General features: G+C 42.5%; 1 protein-coding gene across 7 annotated transcripts in view; it reads right to left on the bottom strand.

Annotated features, from left to right (window-relative positions):
- The window catches only part of LOC118369377 (fibroblast growth factor receptor 2-like), a 114,265-nt gene extending 95,695 nt beyond the window's left edge, over nt 1-18,570 (bottom strand). For 6 of the 7 annotated variants that reach the window (XM_052498274.1, XM_052498275.1, XM_052498271.1 and 3 more), the window contains exons 1-2: nt 17,873-18,570; nt 14,989-15,265 (exon numbers count right to left, since the gene is read on the bottom strand). In XM_052498274.1, the coding sequence (XP_052354234.1) occupies nt 14,989-15,178 (190 nt within the window). In that variant the 5' untranslated portion in view covers nt 15,179-15,265; nt 17,873-18,570. The remainder of the gene's footprint in view (nt 1-14,988; nt 15,266-17,872) is intronic. The other variant, XM_052498272.1, reaches the window with a different exon arrangement.
- Between the last annotated feature and the right edge of the window lie 7,827 nt (nt 18,571-26,397).

Below are 26,397 nucleotides of genomic sequence, written 5' to 3'. Positions count from 1 at the left end.
AGTCTCACCCCATTTTCAAGAATGGCCGTTTCCCCATTATTTACATTATACAATCACTCACTTTTGGTTATTTGAAACAAAATAATTTCCAAAATATTGTTATTTTTTATAACAAACCACAGAAAGTTGGTTGCAATTTCAGTTTAAAAAACACATTAAAAGTAAGGAATTTTCTGTCGGCCCTGGATTAAAGACCAAAATTGTGATTAATGAAAATATGTACCAGTTTCATTTAAGGACCACAGGTAACAAGTCTAATAAAGAAGTTTTGAGGTATTGCTCGCCTGAGATAGAGTACCTTACGATAAGCTGTAGACCACTATATACCAAGAGAGTTCTTATCTATATTATTCGTAGCCGTCTATTTACCACCACAGACTGATCCTGGCACTAAGACAGCACTCAGCGAGCTGTATAAGGCCATAAGCAAACAAGAAAATGCTCATCCAGAAGCGGCACTCCTAGTTAACTTTAATGCAGGCAAACTTAAATTAGTTTTACCAAATTTTTACCAGCATGTCACACCAGAGGGAAAGCAAACTCTAGACCACCTTTACTCTACACAGATGCATACAAAGCTCTCCCCCACCCTCCATTTGGCAAATCTGACCAGAATTCTATCCCCCTGATTCCTGCTTACAAGATAAAACTAAAACAGGAAGTACCAGTGACTCGCTCAATACGGAAGTGGTCAAATGATGTGGATGCTACGCTACAGGACTGTTTTGTTGGTACAGACTGGAATATGTTCCGGGATTCATCCAATGACATTGAAGTGTATACCACCTCAGTCATCGGCTTCATCAATAAGTGCATCGAAGACGTCCCCCCACAGTGACAGTACGTACATATTCCAACCAGAAGCCATGGATTACAGAAATCATCCGCATCGAGCTAAAGGCTAGAGCAGCTGCTTTCAAGGAGTGGGAAACTAATCCGGACGCCTATAAGAAATCCCGCTATGCCCTCAGATGTACTTAGTCCCTTCCTGTACTCCCTGCTCACCCACGACTGCGTGGCCAAACACGACTCCATTACCATCGTTAAGTTTGCTGACACAACAGTGGTAGGGCCGATCACCAACAATAATGAGAGAGGTCAGAGAACTGGCAGTGTGGTGCCTGGACAACAACCACTCCCTCAATGTGAGTAAGACAAAGTAGCTGATGGTGGACTACTGGAACAGGCGGGCCAAACAGGCCCCCATTAACTTCGATGGGGATGTAGTGGCGCGGGATGAGAGTTTCAAGTTCCTTGGTGTCCATATCATGGTCCAAACACACTAAGATGGTCTTGAAGGGGGCACAACAAAACCTTCCCCCCCCCTGGAGACTGAAAAGATTTTGCATGGGTCCCCAGGTCCTCAAACAGTTCTACAGCTGCACCATCGAGAGCATCCTGACCGGTTGCATCACCGCCTGCTATGGCTACTGCTCGGCATCTGACCGTAAGGAGCTACAGAGGGTAGTGCGTACGGCCCAGTACATCACTGGGGCCAAGCTTCCTGCCATCCAGGACCTATATAATAGGCGGTGTCAGAGGTAAATCCGTAAAATTGTCAGAGACTCCAGTCATCGAAGTCATTGACTGTTCTCTCTGCTGTCGCATGGCAAACGGTACCGGAGCACCAAGTCTCAGACCGAAAGGCTCCTTGACAGCTTCTACCCCCAACCCATAAGACTGCTGAACAATTAATCAACTGGCCACCGGACTATTTACATTGACCCCCCCCCCCCTGCTGCTACTCGCTGTTTATTATCTATGCATAGTCACTTCACCCCTACCATGTACAAATGACCTCAACTAACCTGTACCCCTGCACACTGACTCGGTACCAGCACTCCCTGTATATAGCCTCGTTATTGTTATTTTATTGTGTTACTTTTGATTATTTTTTACTTTCGTTTATTTGGTAAATATTTTCTTAACTCTTCTTGAACTGCACTGTTGGTTAAGGGCTTGCAAGTAGGCATTTCACGGTAAGGTCTACACTTGTTATATTTGGCGCACGTGACAGTCTAATTTGATTTGATTTACAATGGTGTTTGTGTTCCATTTGTTGCCGTTCTCCGGGGGCAACAGGTCACAATTCTTGTTGCTATAGTAGCACACTGTTATTTCACCTGATATGGGAGTTTATCAATATTGGATTTGTTTTCAAATTCTTTGTGGGTCTGTGTAATCTCAGGGAAATATGTGTCTCTATGGTCATAAATTTGCCAGGAGTTTAGGAAGTGCATCCCAGTTTGCACCTCATTTTGTGGGCAGTGGGCATATAGCCTGTCTTCTCTTTCTCTCTCTCGCTCTCTCCCCCCCTTGGTGACAGTTATTATTAGCATGTCTATCAAGTGTGACAGACTGGCGCTGTCTCACTCCTCTCCTCTCTTCTCATTCACACCATCCTGACAAGAAGTAATCATGCTCCCTGAGAGACTACGGCAAAAGTGCTGCAACCAATTCGCACACCAGAATACACTCGTCTATCTGTCTTTCTCACTCCATCTGTCCAACTGTCTGTCATATCTGTGAGCAGACTAAGCACCAACAGTACAAGTATCAAAGGAGCATGAGATACGTACATAGAGAGCAGTGGGATTTTCTAAAATGTGTGTGATCATAAAACAAGACACTGCTGTAAACCAGCAAGCTCTTCCCGCCCATCTCTCTCGCCTTTAGTTTAGTGGATAATGGGATGGTAGGACTGAAAGTCATTACAAATGTGTACACACACACACACACACACACACACGCATAAGCATCCAGGTTGATATATTAACATCGCATGTTGACTTGTTATTATGCATTCCTGCATCCTGGGAGTAGGGGAGTGTGTACTTACGTTTTGCCCTGCGTGCTTGTGTTCAAATCATTTTGATGCACTATGAGAGGGAGGCAAGCTTCTTCTATCGTCAGAAAAGTTAGATTTTTAAGCACAAAGCAAAAACACAGTGTTTTGTTCATAAATAATGTTGTATATTTAGAGGTTACTCATAAGTGGATGGTATTGTTAAGAGGCACTTGTGATTGTACTTTTTAGGATTACATTCTGATTTCAACACTGGATGTCATAAGTTTGTAAGTCGCTCTGGATAAGAGCGTCTGCTAAATGACTTAAATGTAAATGTAAACATGTGGTTAATAGCTAGCTAAGGTATTAGCAGGCTAGTGTATGTGTGAACGATGGCTAGCTCATCGAATGATCACAGTCCCTTGTATTGTGCATCTGTTGTAGAAAGAGGCGACGATTCGCGGAACATATGTGGCTCTACAAATGTTTTATTGTTGGGGGGATGCAGGTATGTGGTTTTATCTATGTAAAATATATGTTATGTGTCGATGCATAATAAAGAGAGGCCGTACTCATTTTGATGCACTATGAGAGAAAGGGGCGACGATTCGTAGAACATATGTGCTCTACAAATGTTTTCTTTTCTTTTGGATGCAGGAAGCAGAGAGTGAATTCTGATGAATTAAAACAACCTGATCTCCAGTCGATCTCTATAGTCTCAATCAACCACACGCACAACGCAGAATTACAGCGGTGCAGCACAGCACCGGTTACAAACGCACACACTGACACACATGCCTCAAACTATGCTATAGGCTGCCTCTCTCCCCTTTTTCAGTGTTCTCTCTCTGTCTTTTGACTTAAATCTCAGGACTATTATTTTTTCCTTCTCTTCACTCTAATTAGGGGCTGTCAATGGGTATATAAAAGTAATTACCTCTCAGATTGCAGTTCCTAGGGCTTCCACTAGATGTCAAACGTCTTTAGAAAGAGTTTAAGGCTTGTTTTTTGAAAAATTAGCTAGAATTTGTAGTTTTTGTAAGTGGCTCCCATTTTGGCTGTAGTGTTTGTAGCACGTTCCGGTGAGGGCGCGCACTTCGTTATTTATCTCCGGTAATGACAATACTATAGTCCATCTTAAATTGTATCGTTTATTTACATATTAGGGTACCTGAGGATTGATTATAAACGTTGTTTGACTTGTTTGGAAGAAGTTTATTGGTAATTTACGGGATTCATTTGTATGCATTTTGAACGAGGGAAACCGGTTAAGCGCGCCAACTAAACTGACTTTTTTGGGGATATAAAGGAGGACTTTATCGAACAACAGGACCATTTGTTATGTAGCTGGGACCCTTGTGATTGCAACCAGATGAAGATCTTCAAAGGTAAGTGATTTATTTTATTGCTATTTCTGACTTTCGTGACGCCTCTGCTTTGTTGGAAATGTATGTAATGCCTTTGTGTGTGGGGCGCTGTCCTCAGATAATCTCATGGTGTGCTTTCTCCGTAAAGCCTTTTTGAAATCTGACAAAGTGGCTGAATTAACAAGAATAAGCTTATTATTTTCCCCCGCTAGCGGGATCCGAGCCATAATAATCGATAAGAAAAAAATCATAAAACTCCTTCAATTTACAATTCAGAATAATGGTCTTATTACATAGGGCCGGGGAATGAAGCAACCGCAACGGTTTACAGACAGAGAACGCAGCTACAGTAACATGTCAATAGTGTCATTATTTGATTTACAGTTCTGGTTGCCTAGTAATGGACTTTAGTCCCTTCAGAAGAGGCATTCGTTTTTACAGACAAGTACATTTATAATTTATATATTAGCTATGAAATAGCCAATGAATATATTATATTCTCTTCTCCTCCCTCTCCTCTCAAAAGTGATTGCTGTCCTTGTTATACAGGGCAAAGTTGATCATTTCATATAAAAAATGACACTGCTTGTTTTAAAGAAAAACTACCAAAACTATTCCTGATGGAGAACCTGAAAAATCGAAATAATATATTTTGTAAGCCCATTCAGCAGGTATAGCCAGATGAGAATTGTGCCTCCAGCAGCTTATTTGTATTCCGGTAAAACACCATTTTCATCCAAGCAGATAACAATAATCTAGCAAATTATATACATTTGAAGTTGGAAGTTTACATACACTTAGGTTGGAGTCATTAAAACTAGTTTTTCAACCACTCCACAAATTTCTTGTTAAAAAAACTATAGTTTTGGAAAGTCATTTAGGACATCTACTTTGTGCATGTCACAAATCATTTGTCCAACAATTGTTTACAGACAGATTATTTCACTTATAATTCACTGTATCACAATTCCAGTGGGTCAGAAGTTCAGATACACTAAATTGACTGTGCCTTTTAAACAGCTTGTAAAATTCCAGAAAAAGATGTCATGGCTTTAGAAGCTTTTGATAGGCTTATTGACATCATTTGAGTCAATTGGAGGTGTACCTGTGGATGTATTTCAAGGTCTACCTTCAAACGCAGTGCCTCTTTGCTTGACATCATGGGAACATCATGATGCTTGATATCATGGGGAAATGAAAATAAATCATCCAAAAAAATTGTAGACCTCCACAAGTCTGGTTCATCCCTGGGAGCAATTATCAAAGGTACCACGTCCATTTGTAACAATAGTACGCAAGTATAAACAACATGGGACCACACAGCCGTCATACCGCTCAGGAAGTCAACTAGAGACGAACGTACTTTGGTGTGAAAAGTGCAAATCAATCTCAGAACAACAGCAAAGGACCTTATGAAGATGCTGGAGGAAACAAATACAAAAGTATCTATCAAACCTGACTCAGTTACACCAAGCTCTGTCAGGAGGAATGGGCCAAAATTAATTCAACTTATTGTGGGAAGCTTGTGGAAGGCTACCCAAAACATTTGACCCAAGTTAAACAATTTAAATTCAATGCTACCAAATACGAATTGAGTGTATGTAAACTTCTGACCCACTGGGAATGTGATGAATGAAATAAAAGCTGAAATAAATCATTCTCTCTACTATTATTGACGTTTCACATTTTTAAAATAAAGTGGTGATCCTAACTGACCTAAGACAGGGAATTTTAACTAGGATTAAATGTCAGGAATTGTGAAAAACTGAGTTTAAATGTATTTGGCTAAGGTGTTTCTAAACTTCTGACTTCAACTGTAGGTTGTCACTCAACTATTAAAGCCTAATATCAGGCATGCCATTTTAGCATTTGAATGCTGAAGATTCCTTGCAGATGAGCAAGAACAGGGACAGGTCGCCTACCTCCCGTTGGTCAGTATGGTACTTTCGGAAGGTAAACGCAAAAAAAAACATTTAACCGGTGATTCATAACATTTGAATACATTTCTGACCGGTGAATGCGTTTTTAGGTCAGTGGACCAATGCACTTGTATCTTAAACATTTGAATCAGAGACTGATGCGTATCGGTGAATCGTTACAGCCCTACAATAGTCCCTAAAGAGTTTGAGAAAATAATATTGATGCACTCGAACATTGCAACACTATACCAGTAAATGCATATTAGCACATGCTAATATGATAAAATATGATAAAACTACTTCTCATGAACCATAGAACCAAATGACACCAAATGTTTAATGTAGGCCTATGGTACATGTCTTAACTTACTTTGGGAATAGGTAAGTGTAGGGCTGCACGATTTGGGAAAAACATTTACAAAATATTGTGATTGCAATTTTACTTGCGATTATAGATCAAAACATTTTGGTAAACTGCTGGAATAATAGAAAAATAATGATCATTAAAACATTTTTGTTGGAATACAGAGGGCACTTGGAAAGCAGTTTTGTTTGGCATGACAATGAAAGAAAATGTAAGGGAGGCGATTGTTGTGACAGAAGAGCAACCAAAGTGTTGATCAGTGTTTCCCATAGGACCCTAATTAGATTTAAATAGATAGATACATTCAGACATTAAAGGGTACCAAAAACACAGTGGCCTCTATAGTTTGGAACCACCAAGACTCTTCCTAGAGCTAGCGGCTCGGCCAAACTGAGCAATCGGGGGAGAAGGGTCTTAGTCAGGGAGGTGGCCAAGAACCCGATAGTCACCCTGACAGAGCTCCAGAGTTCCTCTGTGGAGATGGGAGAATCTTCCAGAAAGACAACCATCTCTGCAGCACTCCACCAATCAGGCCTTTATGGTAGAGTGGCCAGACGGAAGCCACTCCTCAGTAAATGGCACATGAGAGCCCGCTTGGAGTTTGCCAAAAGGGGGCACCTACAGGACTCTGACCATGAAAAACAAGATTCTCTGGTCTGATGAATCCAATATTGAACTCTTTGGCCTGAATGCCAACCGTCACGCCTGGAGGAAACCTGGCACCAAAGTGTGAATACTTTCCGAAATGTACTGTATATGTCCTTAGAAGCTGTGTGAATATAAAGTCACTGTATCTCTCTCATCGTCACACAATGCCTAGGTTTACCTCCACTGTATTCACATCCTACCATACATTTGTCTGTACATTATGACTTGAATCTATTCTATCGCACCCAGAAACCTGCTCCTTTTACTCTCTATTCATTTACATTTACATGTAAATTCCGAACGTACTAGACGACCAGTTCTTATAGCCTTTGGCCTTATCCTACTCCTCCTCTGGTGATGTAGAGGTTAATCCAGGCCCTGCAGTGCCTAGCTCCACTCCCATTCCCCAGGCGCTCTCATTTGTTGACTTCTGTAACCGTAAAAGCCTTAGTTTCATGCATGTTAACATTAGAAGCCTCCTCTCCAAGTTTGTTTTATTCACTGCCACCAGAACCCCTGAAATTTCCATCGCTAACTATAACATTTTACAACAAGATAGAACTGTCAAGGGGGGGGGGGGAGTTACAATCTATCCAGGTCTGTGCCCAAACAATTCAAGCTTCTACTTTTAAAAATCCACCTTTCCAGAAACAAGTCTCTCACCATTGCCGCTTGCTATAGACCACCTTTTGCCTCCAGCTGTGCCCTAGACACCATATGTGAATTGATTGCCGCCCATCTATCTTCAGAGCTCGTGCTGTTAGGTGACCTAAACTGGGACATGCCACCCCGGGGATCCTGCAATCTAAACTTGATGCCCTCAATCTCACAAAAATGATCAATGAACCACCAGGTACAACCCCAAATCCGTAAACATGGGAACCCTCATAGATATCATCCTAACCAACCTGCCCTCCAAATACACCTCTGCTGTCTTCAACCAGGATCTCAGCGATCACTGCCTTGTTGCCTGCATCCATAATGGGTTTGCGGTCAAACGACCACCCCCCATTCACTGCCAAACGCTCCCTAAAACACTTCACCGAGCAGGCTTTTCTAATCGACCTGGCCCGGGTATCCTGGAAGAATATTAACCTCATTACATCAATAGAGGATGCCTGGTTATTCTTTAAAACTGCTTACCTCACCATCTTAACCTTTTTGGGATAGGGGGCAGCATTTTCACTTTTGGATGAATAGCGTGCCCAGAGTGAACTGCCTCCTACTCTGTCCCAGATGCTAATATATGCATATTATTATTAGTATTGGATAGTATTGGAGTATTAGTATTGGATTGAAACACTCTGAAATTTCTAAAACTCATATGGCAGTTGAAAACCTGAGAAAAATCCAACCAGAAAGTGGGACATCTGAGATTTGTAGTTTTTCAAAGCTTGGCCTACCGAATACACATTGAGATATGGATAAAGTGGCACTTCCTACGGCTTCCACTAGATGTCAACCGTCTTTAAAAACTCTGTAAAGTCCATGGAGAATAAGAGCACCTCCTCCCAGCTGCACACTGCACTGAGGCTAGGAAACACTGTCACCACCGATAAATCGACGATAATTGAGAATTTCAATAAGCATTTTTCTACGGCTGGTCATGCTTTCCACCTGGCTACCCCTACCCCGGACAACAGCCAGGCACCCCCCACAGCAACTTGCCCAAGACTTTCAATTTCTCCTTCACCCAAAATCCAGCTAGCTGATGTTCTGAAAGAGCTGCAAAATCTGGACATCTACAAATCAGCCGGGCTAGACATTCTGGATCCTCTCTTTCTAAAATTATCCGCCGCAAATGTTGCAACCCCTATTACTAGCCTGTTCAACCTCTATTTCGTATCGTCTGAGATCCCCAAAGATTGGAAATCTGCAGCAGGCACCCCCCTCTTCAAAGGGGGAGACACTCTAGACCCAAACTGGTACAGACCTATATCTTTCCACCCTGCTTTTCTAAGGTCTTCGAAAGTCAAGTTAACAAACAGATCACCGAACATTTTGAATCCCACCGTACCTTCTCGCTAGGCAATCTGGTTTCCGAGCTGATCATGGGTGCACCTAAGCCACGCTCAAGGTCCTAAACGATATCATAACTGCCATCGATAAGAGACAATACTGTGCAATACTGTGCAACTAGCCTACCTGGTTAAATAAAGGTGAAATAAATAAAAACATTAAATATATAATTAGCATCGCTAACGGCTACACAAAGTGGTATACATATATGCCCTATAGAACCGCACACAGCAGGTCACGACATTCAGGTAAATTTGCCAGGAAAGCGAATGATGTATAATTTCAATAGCAGGATTCATAGAGACATTGGCAAGTCAAATTCAAGGACTTTCAAGTATTTTTCAAAGATTAAATTGCAATTTTCAAGGACCTACATTTTATATTTAATTGTTGTAATAGCCTATAGAAAAACTAACTCCCAAAATGTATGCCAAAAAAGTATGCACTACCACATTACCATACATTACCATAATGCATTTTTCAATAGGCCTACCCAATGGAATTATACATTCTAAAATATGTCCGAATAATGTGAGCAGTTCCTGACTAAATAGACAGCATGCTCCCGACACAAACACATTAATGAAGACTGTCCATGTGGTAGCTAGTCATTCTCGCCATTTGAGATGTTGAAGAGTTATTGAGGGGTTACTGTATCTTGTTTTACAACTAGAAAGTGACAAGTTGAATAATAATATTGGAGCAAATCAATTCAAAGTTTATTGGTTGCGTACACAGATTTGCAGATATTATTGTAGGTGCAGCGAAATGCTTGCAGAACTTCTAAATCGGCTACCATAACTTCAATGACTTTTCAAGGACCAAAGAGTCCCGAGGAAATTATTTTCAAGGTAGGCTATTCCATGATGACGGAGTTGTGCATCGCAAATATTCAACCAAGACTTTGAATTTTTTAAATACCTGGTTTGCGTACCCATTCTTGCCTTAGCATTTACAGGTAGGATTCATAACTTGGAACTGCTACCGCTGTCGGTCATCAGTGCAAGCAAAAACTAGCTGTTTGAGAGCTGTGTGCTCTCTCTGCCCAACAGATTATCTATAGGCTATATGTGTGTAGCGAGCAGGTGATAAATAATCGAAACAGCAAACGACCAGCTTCAGGAATCCATCTGTTTTTTTAAATAAATGACATAGCCTAGATTAAAAATTGCATTATTGAAATATTCCCTACAGACGGGGATGAACGACTGGCCCGGGGGTTTCCCAAAACCCCCCCTCTAAATTGAGCCCTGACACACAGACGGGCATTCCCGCGCCGTTGTTGCCTGTTCAGGAAGTTGGTTTATTTTTGGTCATTTGCACAGTACTTGTGAATAAATCATAATGAAAACATGTTTACAAATTGCGAAGCAAAAACTAACGTGACCAGGTAAAAGAAATGCACTGGTACCCACCCTTGCGACCAATTCAAAATGTGTGTCGCACTGCCAAGTCAAATCCTCGCAAATGCGACTGTTTTGGTCACCGTATCGAACCCTGCCCCCGCTCTTTCATGGGGGCTCAGGTTGCAATTTCCAGTCACTATCAACCCACCCTGCTCTGGAGTTCATTCCTACCCCAGTCATGCCTAGACTGGGCCCAGATATGTTTTGAGCTGATCATTGCCCATGGCAAACACACAAGGAAGGCAGACTGTGTTGTGGTCAACTTGTAGTATCCCTTGGTCAGAGTCTGGAACAGGCACTCTCAGTTCTACCACCCTCTTATCAGACAGGTGTGAGGTAGTGGTGGAGTGACAACAAGGCGTTTTCTGCTGCATCGGCCAAGGCAAACAACAGTCCATATAACACCGATACACCTCCACACTAACTAGGCCTAACGGCAGGCAAGTAGGGGCCTATAAAAAAAGTCCATTGTATAGAAGAGGCTATCAGGGTAACTGCCTGGCCACATTGACAGCAGGACTCAGGATAGTTTGTTTAGTTAGAGAGTTCAGCTCCACTGCCACTGGGGCATACACACACACAATAAGCATGCTCACCCACACAAGTACACACACACCAAACACACACACAGTAAGCATGCTCACGCACACACACATCATTAATAGGCCAGGTGCAGGCACACAGGCTGACACTTTTACACTTTTACAACCTGGATCCTACTGTTGTTTAGATATCACTGTGTTTGAGGTAAGTCATATGGCCACAATCTTTTCTCCACCACCCACTTTCATGAAAATGAACATGCAATAAAATTGGGTTCTTCTTATTAAAATTGAACTGGCTATAACTATGCATGTATCATGTTATGAAAACCCGAACAGAGATTTTAAAGTAACATAATTAAAGAAATAAAGACAATAAATATAATTACTAGATTGTAGGGCTGAGACAAACAATACCAGCATCGCAATATGTTTCCCATGGCAAAAATGAAAACACGAAGCAGACCAAACTCTTTGGTCCTTTAAAAACCTGCTGTATATAAAATAGTGTGTGCTATAACTTGGAAAATAGATCAATGTGATTCTGGATGACAACATAATGTTTGTTTCTAACATTAGGAAGCTAAATCTGCTTCGTGTTTTGTTTCTTGGCCATGATACTAACGGGTGTCGCGATACTGGTATCGTCCCAGCCCTACTAAATTGTGTTTTAATGTCAGTAGCAGCCTCTTCCTGCTCCACACAAGATGAGGGACAGAAGTGTAGCACAGTACGTTTCAGCATGTTCCTCCCAGCTATACTAGCCTTGCAGGTAGGAGTCCTACAGTATATCACTAGCTGACAAGTTGTTTTGCTCACATGAGTAGCAATCGATCAAAACGAATGACAATTTACGTGTTTTCCATGACAATGGGTTGTTCACGCCCATGCATATTTGCATTGATTTAGCCTGACTATCATTCAGTCCACTTAACTACTACCACAAGTATAGTAAGAGGGAGGACCATAGAAATGGAATGAATAGATTGTATTTTTATGGTGAAGATAGCTAGGTTTACCTTCTGGAACACCTGTACTTTGTCAGTTCCATCGGCACGCAAGTGTCAACGTACAGACTACACAGACACAGTGCCACATTCGTTCATTCAACACAAGTATCTAAACAGGCACCCAGAGCCAAGGGACACATACCAGCGTTTGTAACCCGTTTCCATATCATTGTTACTCCGCTCCACTTTCCCAGTTCATTTCACGGTGCAAATCCAGCCTAGCTTCTGGACGAGGCAAACAGTTCCATAAATACAGAACGTTCGGGGTGACTGACGACAACCACAATACCAGTACTGTATAGCCTTTTCACAACCATGCTCGCTCTACTTCTTCAGTTTATGGGTCTGCACGCAAAAAGATGTTGCATAAAGAGTGAGATTGAGAAAATGCATCAACAGCCCATGCTTAAGTGAAACTAAGTCAAGGGATGGCGTGCACATACATTTCAGTTTAACAACCTTCTTCAGTGGGTCGGAAAAAAGACTAGCAACAGAGCAATCATGGGTTCCTTCTTTGTGCAAAGCAAGCAGTAACACTGATATGCACTCTATGACAATATCCCTCCCTTTCCAGAGAGGTATATAGAGACAGTGGTGCATGCACTTGTGGCACTTGTGGCCCAGGGCGCTCTAGTGTTCAGAGGGGGTGGGGCCAAAGGCCATTACTGTCAAGACAACCTCTGGGGGGTAATTAAGAGAGGGAAAGACAGTCTGGTCTGTCTCTTTTCACGTCCCTCTGTTTCTGTCAGTACAGATGGGACACCACAACCACAACCAATCAGAGTGAGAGAGATGAAAGATTAATTCTCATATGAGCCAAATGGAAATAAATTGTAAAACTGTTTGGTGCATCTTTGGTGGTTTAAAATGCATTGTATCCACTTGTGTGTGGCTGGTATGGATTGTGTTTTTAAATAACCAAATAAATCCAATGAAAACGCTGGTTCACACACAAAACACACACAATCTTCACTGCCGTGGAATACTACCCCTATGCGCTTGACCAGGGTCAGCTAACAAAAACTGATCTGAAATCAGATAACGGGGCTTTCTAAATAAGCCTCAGAAACCTGCCCTGTTGATCCGTCATCATGTGAGCCCCAGGTTCAGCCCACTTAATCCCCGTCACATGACATCCCAACTTTTCCTCCTTCTCCGTAATCTCCCCTATTTGAAGGAAAAGTCAGGAAAAGTCAACTATGCACAAATCCTCTTAAAACATTTCGCTATTTGCAAATATTGGATTACAAGGGGAAAATTCCAGGCTCTTACAACAAAGGCATGTCCAATAAATCTGTTTTTCAAATGGAGCTGATTGGAGCTAAGAGGACTCTCTTTCTGGTAACAACAAAAACAAGAGTGAAAACCTGAGGTAGTGAGGTAACCCTTGCCTGGGCAAGTGTGGGCAACTCCCGACCACTAGGCCAAAGGGCAAGAGAGCAGGGGCTGAGTGTGTGTGTAAACTGTGAAGGGGGATTCAAAAGTCATGCCGTGTTGGCCCAACTTATCAAAACTTACTGCCTGACTAGCCAACACAACAGCTCTAATTAGGGTATGCCTACTTCTCTGAATCTCCAGGCTCCTTGGAGGCTAGCGGCAAAATACATAGTACCCACAAACACTGCCTGTATTACAAACCATCTTTCAAAATGTATTTCAAGAAGTGACCGTTTCTAAAATAAAACGCGACCATCTCAGGGTTCAGCAGCCCAAAAAGATGTTCAAAAAAATGGCCATGGAAGGTAATTTAGCTGGAGACAAGCTGGAGCGACTTTAGGCACGGGGTTGTTTTTAAAAGACAAACCACATACCCTGGTCTAAGGAACCAAAAAAACGGTGTAAAGTTAAGGAAAGTATATCATTTCGCATTCACACTGTTAACCAAAAGCAAACAAAAGGCTGCTTGGTGGAAAATAGGCTACACATAGACTAACAGGCTGAAGTGTGTGGTCCTCACTCCTCCCCTCAGAAGAAGCAGAGAGAGAGACTGACAGAGAAGAAAAAAAGAGCAAAAAACGCAGTAGAAAAGGAGCAAAAAACATTTGATTCACTCAGCAACACCTTGAAAAGTATTGTGTATGGTGGGAATCAGCCTACTGCAGTGCGAGTAGAGGATGAAAAGAGCTCTCTCTTTCCTTCTCTCTCTCTCTCTCTGGGGCAGCGGGGCACCCCGAGAGGTGAAAGTGAAAACACTGTCCCACTCACCTTCCCACTCAACCTCTCATTCCGGGTCCCGGACCAGTATTTCACACATGCTAGGCTTTGTCCATGGCAATTTAAAGCACCACCGCCTGATAAGCTTTTCTTGACGGTTTTTAACTTTAGATGACACAAATAGTGTCCTGAGACTGAAAATTCACAACAACAGGCAAAGAAAAAGTGACTATGGGAAAGAAGTAAGAACCAAAGCTATGTGCCATGGTAGTAAGTAGCTGATGGTGTGGCAAACATCATACATGCCAAGGTTAGTTAGTTTCCACATTTTATAGTTTTCCTTTTTACGTGCCCCAATTTCTCAATTCCACATGTTTTATTTCTAATGAATCCATAATGCTGTGGAGATTTGTTAATATGAGGGTGAGGGCATATTTTAGGGAAAAGAAATATGAGTACAACTCAAAAGTGCCAGCCCTCCTCCTCCACAACTCAAACCACAATAACCACCCTTACAGTGTACAATGAGGGGTGCAAGACAATAACTAAGGAGCCAAGTTGAGTCTTACAACAACATCACCTCCTTCTCTCTATCCCACCATTGCCCTTAGGCACAGGTGCCTATTGCCCTTAGGCACAGACCTAGGATCAGCTTATATTTCCCAAATCCTAAAATTAACCACTGAAGGGGGAAACCTTTAAACTGACCTTAGATAAGTATCTAGGGGCAACAATGTATATAATACCGTCAATGAGGAGCCAGTATCTTACCTTCAGGTTCTAGCGTAGCCTCCTCTTCCTCGGCGGCAGTGTACGGCGGCCTTGCCAAAGTAGCCGTTGCTAGGGACAGCAGGATGGTGGCGAGCAGCCAGGCCCACGAGGCCATCCCGTTAGTGGAGGGTGAGTCCGTCCCCCATCCCCCCCTCCTCAGGCTCTGCCTCCCCCTGGACACTGATCCCATCTGAGGGGCTCCACCCAACCATCAACTGCAGGCTGCCCGGCCTGTCACTCACTGTGAATTCCCCCAATCACCTGGGCTCAGGAAAGGCTGTTGGGAGGAGCAATAAAGTTGGAAAAATGGTGGTAAATAGGTGAAGATGGAGAGAAAAAGGTAGGTAGGGATGAACATTTTAAATAATGTGGGGAGAAAGGATGAGAGAGGGAGAAATAGGGAGAAAACCAAAAGAGAAAAATACGATAGTCATATTCTCACCTATTCTAATTTGTTTACTGACTTTTTACATTTATTTCAGTTACAATAACACCAATAGAAAGAGTAGAGAGTAAGAACGAGAGAGTGTCACAAAATGCTGTCAAACAAGCCTTGCCACAGACATACCGAAACTCTGATGCACCTCAGCTCAGCACACAGCCACACTACAGCTACCTTTACACCAGACCCATTGTCACAAATCCTCCTGTTCTCTATTACAATACTACCGTCTGAGCACGTGGCATTTCATTTAAGTGGACTTGACGCTTGTATTTCTAGGCTAAAATAACCTTTATAATAGAAAATTGAAACTGCATAGAATAGGCATTGTTAGTTGTGAAAAACATAACTTTATTACAAGGCTATCTATAGTATCTATTGTATTATACCGTTTCATTAGCCTATTGTTATTATTACTGAAATTGTGGAATATCAAATTCCATCAAACATCACCCTCTTCTGATCAGAGAGTAGTTTACAATTAATATGTAAATCATCCAATACTGTACAGCCTATATTGAGTTTTATCCTAGATGCTCCAAACCTGTTGCTTTCCATTTGAGGTTAGTATTAGTATTAGTGAATATGCATACTTTTATGTCGTAAAATAAATTCACTTAATTCATTGTAGCCCTAGGATTATGCGACTTGTAATTTAAATGGAATACACTAGGACACATCAATCTATTTGGCCATTGCCAAACATCTGCGGTGCAATCCGTTTTAGAAATCTATGGGGGTTTGGAGCGGCTGCAAAGAGCCCATAGTCACGCTTCCTCAAGCGCCTTCTGCTCCAGCTGCGATGTATTGATTGGTTTACCCAGGAAGATGCATGTCATTTGACATGTAGGCGTAAACAGCAACTTTGAAATGTGTTGAGGGATTCTGGTTCATATATATTGACTGGAGAGGGGAGAGCACGCGCGGATTGCAAGCAAACGTTTATGTCCACCGCGCGCACTACATCATGGGATGCTGCCTGGATGCATCCCGCACGTACAACGTAACTAGAGTGGGCAGACTACCTTGGTTTTTGGACTATGGTTTATTATTTTTTTAAACAAAATTCGTCTATCAATGTGACGTAGACAATTAAGCAACGTAATAAATAGCCAGAACAGTGTTGTTAATGAACATGCATGGGTGCTGCATCCACTGCTTAGATATGTTTTCCTAATTGAGGGGAAAACATAGTAAACATCGCCTTATAGGCTGTTATTGTTTAATGAAAAACAGTATTTCCCCCAAATAAGAAAACAAGAGCTCTTGCTTCGTAGTATAACAGGGGGGTAGGCTACATTATATGGCAATTTATTATAATTTGACTGTCAGATCAACGTAGCATTTTAATTAGCCTATGGATAAGATGAGTCCTTTCAAAACTCCTTAGAATAACAAATATGGCTAAAGCAACAAGTCTTACCAGCATTAAAAATTAGCTATTCTATTTCAGATGCGCAAATTCCATTCAATTATATTCTCGTATAGTCTGTTCCCGCAGGGAACACTTTTGCTAAGCAAAATGGACACTTCAGACCGGCACTGCAAGGTAACCGACAATCCATGGACAATTCTTTAGGCTCGACAATTCGCCTAAGTCTAGCCATCTTTTGGGGATTTTGCTGTGGTAAATCTAACGACCACGTGTATAGCCTACAGCTTTGAAAGCCCATTTATGAGTTGCTGCTGTCAACAACATGACATCCAATAAGTTCAGACACCAGGGCTTTTCCGCATATGCATGTCCACAGGTTTCCCTGGTCCCCATTTAAACCAAATCTTCCGAATGAAATTTCTTAGCGCTGATTTTAATCCTATTGATATTCAAATCAGTTGGCTTTTGGACTCCGTGCTCAGTGAGTCCATGCAGTAAAAACACAAAGTGCGGTCATGGGGTAGTTGGCACCATTAATGCGATGTAGAAAATTAAGCAAAGTAATAAATAACCAGAACAGTGTTGTTAATGAACATGCATGGGTGCTGCATCCACTGCTTAGATATGTTTTCCTAATTGAGGGGAAAACATAGTAAACATCGCCTTATAGGCTGTTGTTGTTGAATGAAAAACAGTATTTCCCCCAAATAAGAAAACAAGAGCTCTTGCTTCGTAGTATAAAAGGGGGGTAGGCTACATTATATGGCAATTTATTATAATTTGACTGTCAGATCAACGTAGTATTTGAATTAGCCTATGGATAAGATGAGTCCTTTCAAAACTCCTTAGAATAACAAATATGGCTAAAAACAAAAGGTTTTACAAACTTCACTGCCGTGGAATACTACCCCTATGTGCTTGACCAGGCTATTATATTTCAGATGTGTAAAGCCCACATCAGGAATTGATTCTATTCAATTATATTCTCGTTGGTCCGAGGACGAATAGAACAATAACCATTTGAGATCTATGCCCAAAATTTGCCAAAATACGGCCAAAATACTTACAACGAATAACTACCTAAAGTCTGGAAGAACTCCGATTCGCATGCATGGACAAGGCAGGAGGCGAGTGCCTGTGCCGAATCGAGAGGAATGTGTAGCCTCGTCCCGATGGAGCAAATTCACCCCACTGCACCAAAAATGCCAAGCAGCGATTTTTTTACTTTCCCCAAATTGGACGAGCAACAAAAGAAAATCACTGAAAATGTATTATTAAATCACGAAGTCATTTCCATGGCACTTTAAAAAATCCGAATTTAAATCCATATCCTTGAAAAATAACTAGAAAAACATAGCTACGTCCCTGAAACTTCTTCACCAAGTTGCTAGTCAACTCAAATGTCAGTGTACCAGAGCGAGCGCACTCTTCATCCAAACGAAAGGTCTGCAATTTATGATGAACTAATGGGTCAAAAAAGAACATAAACTCTCCAAAAACATAGAATCCATCAATATACGATCCCTCGCGGCAGAGCGTCTTCTTCCCAGACAATCCTAGTACTGTTCTCAGACGCTTTGTCAGGTTTACTAGATTTTTTTCTCCTCCTTACGTCCCCCGAAATTCGAGCCGTTTCCTGGCCACAGTGTTTTTGGCTCTGCCTTCCTGGGCCAATCAAATCTCAGTGGCCCCCTCTCTTTCTATGCTTTTGCCTCGAAAGAAACGACGAGCCTTTCTTGCTCCGTGCGCCCGAGGAGAGAGTGCTCAATTTACGGAGCTCACTACAAACTTGGTCCCATACAGGGGTCCTCCGCCCTTCGTTGGCTAGGCTCAACTCGCAATAACTACGCCCCCGTGCGGACAAAACATCCGATGCGCACGAATCATATACATTGCATTTGGAAAGTATTCAGACCCGTTGACTTTTTTCCACATTATGTTATGTTACAGCCTTATTATAACATTTATTAAACACAAATATTTCCTCACTCAGGGCTCCCGAGTGGGGCAGCGGTCTAAGGCACTGCATCTCAGTACAAGAGGCGTCGCTACAGTCCCTGGTTCAAACCCAGGCTGTATCACATCTGGCCTTGATTGGGAGTCCCATAGGGCGTGCACAATTGGCCCAGCGTTGTCCAGGTTAGGCTGTCATTGTAAATAAGAATTTGTTCTTAACTGACTTGCCTAGTTAAATAATGATATACATTTTTAAATCAATCTACACACAATACCCCATCATGACAAAGCGAAAACAGGTTTTTTAAATATTAAAAAAATATATATATATTTACATAAGTATTCAGACCCATTGCTTTGAGACTTAAAATTTAGCTCAGGTGCATCCTGTTTCCATTGATCATCCTTGATGTTTCTACAATTTGATTGGAGTCCACCTGTGGTAAATTCAATTTATTGGACATGATTTGGAAAGGCACACACCTGTCTATATAAGGTCTCACAGTTGACAGTGCATGCTAGAGCAAAAACCAAGCCATGAGGTAGAAGGATGTGTCCGGAGAGCTCAGAAACAGGATTGTGTCGAGAAAAAAAGGAAAGGGTCTGAATACTTATGTAAATGTCATATTTCTGTAGATTTGTTTTAATGGATTTGCATATATTTCTAAGGAGCTGTTTTTGCTTTGTCATTATCGGGTGTTGTGTGTAGATTGATGAGGAAAAAATACAATTTAATCCATTTTAGAATAAGACTAATGTAACAAAATGTGGAAAAAGTCAAGTGGTCTGAATACTTTCCGAATGCACAGTGCATAATAGCAATAGGGCATTTACATTGAAAAGCACCCATGAGCACCAACATAAAAAGTTCATAGGAGTATATTAAATTGAGTGTCAAATGAGAGCTAAGAGTCTATATTTTGGGGAAATTAAAGCATAGATAAATGTTGAAACCATTTTTCAACTAAGAAATGTGGTATAAGTAAAGGATTTGATTTCTGTATAAACAAATGGAAAAGGGGTCTTCGAAAACATCTACCAGAAAAAGTTGTATAAGGTGTAAAAAATACATCAAAACACAATAATGTTGATAAAAAGACCCCTGCCAACTAATATCCACACTGATATTTAGTTTTGGAGAAATGATTTACCTTCTGTAAATTGAAGAACTATTGCCTTCTACCTTGTAATTCCTCTAATGTCTCTCCCTGATGAGGAGGAAGGATAATACAAGTTCACAGAAGTAACAAGTAATGGTAGACATACCAATTAGTTATAGAAATTGTGTTTATGAATTATTAAGTGATTAAAACTGGTAATCCCTTTACCAAAAAAATCTGTAACAGATTTACTGCAATTTAATTGGCTACAATGGGAAATCATAATAGTCACAAACCACAGTTGGGTCACCTGCTACTGTCTTTCCTTTCAAATCAAATCAAATCAATCAACGGTTATTTGTAACGTGCGCCGAATACAACAGGTGTAGGTAGACCTTACAGTGAAATGCTTACTTGCAGGCTCTAACCAATAGTGCAAAAAAGGTATTAGGTGAACAATAGGTAGGTAAAGAAATAAAACAACAGTAAAAAGACAGGTTATATACAGTAGTGAGGCGACATACAGACACCGGTTAGTCAGGCTGATTGAGGGAGTATGTACATGTAGATATGGTTCAAGTGACTATGCATACATGATGAACAGAGAGTAGCAGTAGCGTAAAAGAGGGGGTTGGCGGGTGGGACACAATGCAGATAGCCCGCTTAGCCAATGTGCGGGAGCACTGGTTGGTCGGCCCAATTGAGGTAGTATGTACATGAATGTATAGTTAAAGTGACTATGCATATATGATAAACAGAGAGTAGCAGCAGTGTAAAAAGAGAGGTGGGGGAGGCACACAATGCAATTAGTCGAGGTAGCCATTTGATTACCTGTTCAGGAGTTTTATGGCTTGGGGGTAAAAACTTTTGAGAAGCCTTTTAGTCTTAGACTTGGCACTCCGGTGCATCTTGCCATGCGGTAGTAGAGAGAACAGTCTATGACTGGGGTGTCTGACAATTTTTAGGGCCTTCCTCTGACACCACCTGGTGTAGAGGTCCTGGATGGAAGGCAGCTTAGCCCCAGTGATATACTGGGCCGTACGCACTACCCTCTGTAGTGCCTTGAGGTCGGAGGCCGAGTAATTGCCGTACTAGGCAGTGATGCAACCAGTCAGGATACTCTCAATGTTGCACCTGTAGAACCTTTTGAGGATCTCAGGACCCATGCCAAATCGTTTTACGTTTCCTGGGGGGGAATAGGTTTTGTCGTGCCCTCTTCACGACTGTCTCGGTGTGTTTGGACCATCCTAGTTTGTTGTTGATGTGGACACCAAGGAACTTGAATCTTTCAACCTGCTCCACTACAACCCCGTCGATGAGAATGGGGGCGTGCTCGGTCCCCCTTTTCCTGTAGTCCACAATCATCTCCTTAGTCTTGGTTACGTTGAGGGATAGGTTGTCATTCTGAAACCACCCGGCCAGGTCTCTGACCTCCTCCCAATAGGCTGTCTCGTCGGTGTCGGTGATCAGGCCTACCAATGTTGTGTCGTCTGCAGGAGTACAGGAGGGGACTGAGCACGCACCCCTGGGGAGCTCCAGTGTTGAGGGGTTGCAGGCAAGAGTTGCTGCTACCGTCTCTTATGACCTAAAATCACTTCTGGGCATCAGAACTGCGATTACTCACCATGGACTAGCAGAATCCTTTTTTTCCTTTAACGAGTCTGATGAGCCCGACGTGAATGATATACTGCTCTCCCGGGAACAGGCCCGTTATTTGCGTTAAGATAATACAGTGAAAAAGGCGGGCTGCCTTCTAAGAATTTGTGGGCAATCGAATAAACCCTCACTTCCTTCCATTCTGCTAGTAAACGTGCAATCTTTGGAAAATAAAATTGTCAACCTATGCGGAAGATTAAACTACCAACGGGACATTCAAAACTGCAATATCTTATGCTTCACGGAGTCGTGGCTGAACGACAACATCATCAATGTACAGTTGGATGACTATACGCTGTAGCGACAGGACAGAACAGAGGCGTCTGGTAAGACAAGGGGCGGCGGACTATGTATTTATGTAAATAACAGCTGGTGCATGATATCTAAGGAAGTCTCAAGGTTTTGCTCGCCTAAGGTAGAATATCTCACGATAAGCTGTAGACCACACTACCTACCTAGAGAGTTTTCATCACTAATTTTCATAACTGTCTATAAACCACCACAGACTGATGCTGGCACTAAGACCGCACTGAATGAGCTGTATTCCGCCATAAGCAAACAGGAAAACGCTCACCCAGAGGCGTCGCTCTTAGTAGCCGGGGACTTCAATTTAGGGAAACTTAAATCTGTCTTACCAAATTTCTGTCAGCATGATAAATGTGCAACCAGAGGGAAAAAAACTCTGGACCACATTTACTCCACACACAGAGACGCATACAAAGCTCTCCCTCACCCTCCATTTGGCAAATCTGACCATAATTCTATCCTCCTAATTCCTACTTACAAGCAAAAATTAAAGCAAGAAGCACCAGTGACTCGATGAATAAAAAAAAGGTCTGATGAAGCAAATACTAAGCTACAGGACTGTTTTGCTAGCACAGACTGGAAAATGTTCCAGGATTCCTCTGGTGGCATTGAGGAATACACCACATCAGTCATTGGCTTCATCAATAAGTGCATTGATGACGTCGCCCCCACAGTGATCGTACTTACTGTACATACCCCAAACAGAAGCCATGGATTACAGGTGTAACAGTATAGCTTCTGTCCCTCTCCTCGCCCCTACCTGGGCTTGAACCAGGGACCCTCTGCACACATAGACAACAGCCACCCTCAAAGCATCGCTACCCATCGCTCCACAAAAGCCACGGCCCTTGCAGAGCAAGGGGAACAACTACTTCAAGGTCTCAGAGTGAGTGACGTCACCGATTGAAACGCTATTAGCGCGCACCCTGCTAAATAGCCAGCCATTTCACATTGGTTAAACTCACCCTCCTTTTGATCTACTCCTTTTCCGCAGCAACCAGTGATCCGGGTCACGGTACCAATGTAACAGTTTAGCTTCCATCCCTCTCCTCATCCCTACCTGGGTCTAAACCAGGGACTCTCTGCACACATAGACAACAGCTACCCTCGAAGCATCGTTACCCATCGCTCCACAAAAGACGCAGCCCTTGCAGAGCAAGGGGAACAACTACTTCAGGGTCTCAGAGCGAGTGACGTCACCGATTGAAACGGTATTAGCGTGCACCCCACTAAGTAGCTAGCCATTTCACATCGGTTACACAGGAATAATCTGCACTGATCTAAAGGCTAGAGCTTCCGCTTTCAAGGAGCGGGACTCTAACTCCGAAGCTTATAAGAAATCCCGCGATGCCCTCCGACGAACAATCAAACAGGCAAAGCGTCAATACAAGACTAAGATCGAATCGTACTACACCGGCTCTGATGCTCGTTAGACGTGGCAGGGCTTGCAAACCATTACAGACTACAAAGGGAAGCAAAGCCGAGAGTTGCCCATTGACACGAGCCTACCAGACGAGCTAAACTACTTCTATGCTCGCTTCGAGGAAAATAACACTGAAACATGCATGAGAGCACCAGCTGTTCCGAAGACTGTGTGATCACGCTCCCCGCAGCCGATGTGAGTAAGACCTTTAAACAGGTAAGATTACCAGGATGTGAACTACGAGCATGTGCTTCACTGACATTTTCAACCGCTCCCTCCGAGTCTGTAATACCAACATATTTTAAGCAGACCACCATAGTGCCTGTGCCCAAGAACAACTAAGGCAACCTGCCTAAATAACTACCGACCCGAAGCACTCACTTCTGTAGCCATGAAGTGCTACGAAAGGCTAGTCATGGCTCGCTTCAACACCATTATCCTAGAAACTCTAGACCCACTTCAATTTGCATACCATCCTAACAGATCCACAGATGATGCAATCTCTATTGCACTCCACACTGCCCTTTCCCACCTGGACAAAATAACACCTATTTGAGAATGCTATTCATTGGCTACCGCTCAGCGTTCTACATCATAGTGCGCTGAAATCTCATCAGTAAGCTAAGGACGCTGGGAGTAAACACCCCCCTCTGTAACTGGATCCTGGACTTCCTGACGGGCAGCCCCCAGGTGATAAGAGTAGGCAACAACACATCCGCCACGCTGATCCTCAACACAGTGGCCCCTCAGGGGTGCGTGCTCAGTCCCCTCCTGTACTCCTTGTTTATTCATGACTGTACGGCCAGGCACGACTCCAACGCCATCATTAAGTTTTCCGATGACACAACAGTGGTAGGCGTAATCAACGACGAGACAGCCAATAAGGATGTCAGAGACCTGGCCGTGTGGTGCCGGGACAACAACCTCTCCCTCAACGTGATCAAGATAAAGGAGATGACTGTGGACTACACATCCTCAAAAGGTTCTACAGCTGCACCATCGAGAGCATCCTGACTGGTTGCATCACTGCCGGGTATGGAAACTGCTCGGCCATACAGACCGAGGGTAAAGCGTACGACCCAGTACATCACTGGGGCCAAGCTTCCTGCCACCCAGGACCTCTATACCAGGTGGTGTCAGAGGAAGGCCCTAAAAATTGTCAAGGACTCCAGCCACCCTAGTCATAGCCTGTTCTCTCTGCTACAGCACGGAAAGCTGTCACCGGACCGCCAGGTCTAGGTCCAAGAGGCTTCTAAACAGCTTCCTGAACATCTAAACAAATGGCCACACAGAATATTTGCATTGCCCCCTCCTTTACGCCACTGCTACTGTCTGTTGTTATCATCCATGCATAGTCACTTTAATAACCTACATGTACATATTACCTCAACTAACAACCGGTGCACCGCACATTGACTCTGTACCAGTACCCTCCTGCATATAGTCTCGCTATTGTTATTTTATTGATTCTCTTTAATTACTTGTTACTTTTATTTCTTATTATTTTTAAACTGCGTTGTGGGTTAGGGGCTCGTAAGTAAGCATTTCACTGTAAGGTCTACACCTGTTGTATTCAGCGCATGTGACTAATACAATAAAATTTGATTTGAGTGTGCAAGGCGGTATTGAATATGTCACTGTCTGTCCATGTGTCACCTCATATTCTTCTCTCGACCTGTGTGCACCTACAGTATGTTGTAAACTTTCATTCATAGGCAAGATTGTAGCAACCTCATGATGGGAATAGGGAAAATTAGAGTATCATGTAGTAGCCTAAACCTATCAATGTTACATTGAACTGGGTGAATGGAATATGAATGACAGTCATCCAATATGCTGTTACAGAAATAAGGCCATGCCGATGAAGAAAAAAAAAAATCCTCCCTCATTTTAAATGAGACCGACCTCCACTGACGTGATTGTATAAAAATGTATCTATTTGAGTTTCTTGTGGTCAATTTGCTGTCTAATATATTTTTGTAATTAGGTTCCAGCCCCCTGATCATCCACTCAATAAAAAATCTGCCCGCAGCTGAATCTATTTTATGATACCTGTTATATGGGACCAACACTTTACATGTTGCGTTTATATTTTTGTTCAGTGTATATCTTCCCAGCAGCCCCTCACACACATCCTAGGCTCACCTCATCAACTACCTCTGAGACACAGGATAGGCCCACCCTGTAGCTCCCCTCTCACTCTGCCTCAAGCAGTCTCCCTCATTAGTTCAGGCCTTTTCAATGGCTCTGAAAGAGAGACAGGAGTGGAACAGAGGGAGGAAAGGAGGGAGGCAGAGGACTAGCTCTGTTTATAGAGGGAAAAACCTCGCATTCAGGATGAATAGAGCAGCTAATAAGGCTGTTATCAAAAGCGAGGGTATGTACTGTGAATGGAGGGTTCTCTCTCTCTCCCCCATCTCTCACTCTTGCAGTAAAGCCATGAGAGAGGTGAAGATGACAGCTTGGTTTGAAACAAAGATGGGGTGAGGGGAGAGTTCTGCTGCAGTTTTCTCCTAATACAAGAGCGTCAAGGCAGTCATTCAAGCAAACTCCCCGTTCCTTCACCTTACGCTATTTACCGCTTTCCATTTTCTCCACCTTTTGAACATAACTTGATGAGGTTTCTTTCCAAAATAAATTATGTTTCTTTAAGCTATTGGCTTGGATGGACCCAATTCCCAAGAGCTGTGCTCTCTCTAATGTCCCACTCAATTTCAATTTAAGGGGCTTCATTGGCATGGGAAACATATGTTTACATTGCTCAAGCAAGTGAAATAGATCATAAACAAAAGTGAAATAAACAATACAAAATTAACAGTAAACATTACACTCACCAAAGTTCCAAAAGAACAAAGACATGTTGTACAATGTACAAAAGGGAAATATCATCCCTCCCCTCTCCCATTTCCTCCCCCATTTCTTCTGCCCCAACACCCAAAGCAATGGAAGAGAATAAACTAATGGGACATAGACAGACACACACACACTGTATAAGCACTATCCTCTAAGCCAGAACTAATACCAGGTAGAAAGTGTAAATACATGATAATGAACCTACTTTTTAAAAATAATTTATTCTCAGATTTTTTTTTCTTCAGTCACAGTATTTTCAATTTAGATATTAGCAGCACTATTTAGCAGCTTTGGTTGA

This window comes from Oncorhynchus keta, chromosome 36 (assembly GCF_023373465.1).
Source record: "Oncorhynchus keta strain PuntledgeMale-10-30-2019 chromosome 36, Oket_V2, whole genome shotgun sequence".
In the NCBI taxonomy this organism is placed as follows: Eukaryota; Metazoa; Chordata; class Actinopteri; order Salmoniformes; family Salmonidae; genus Oncorhynchus; species Oncorhynchus keta.
Note: the sequence above shows the minus strand (reverse complement) of the source record. Positions and strands in the feature narration are given on the sequence as shown.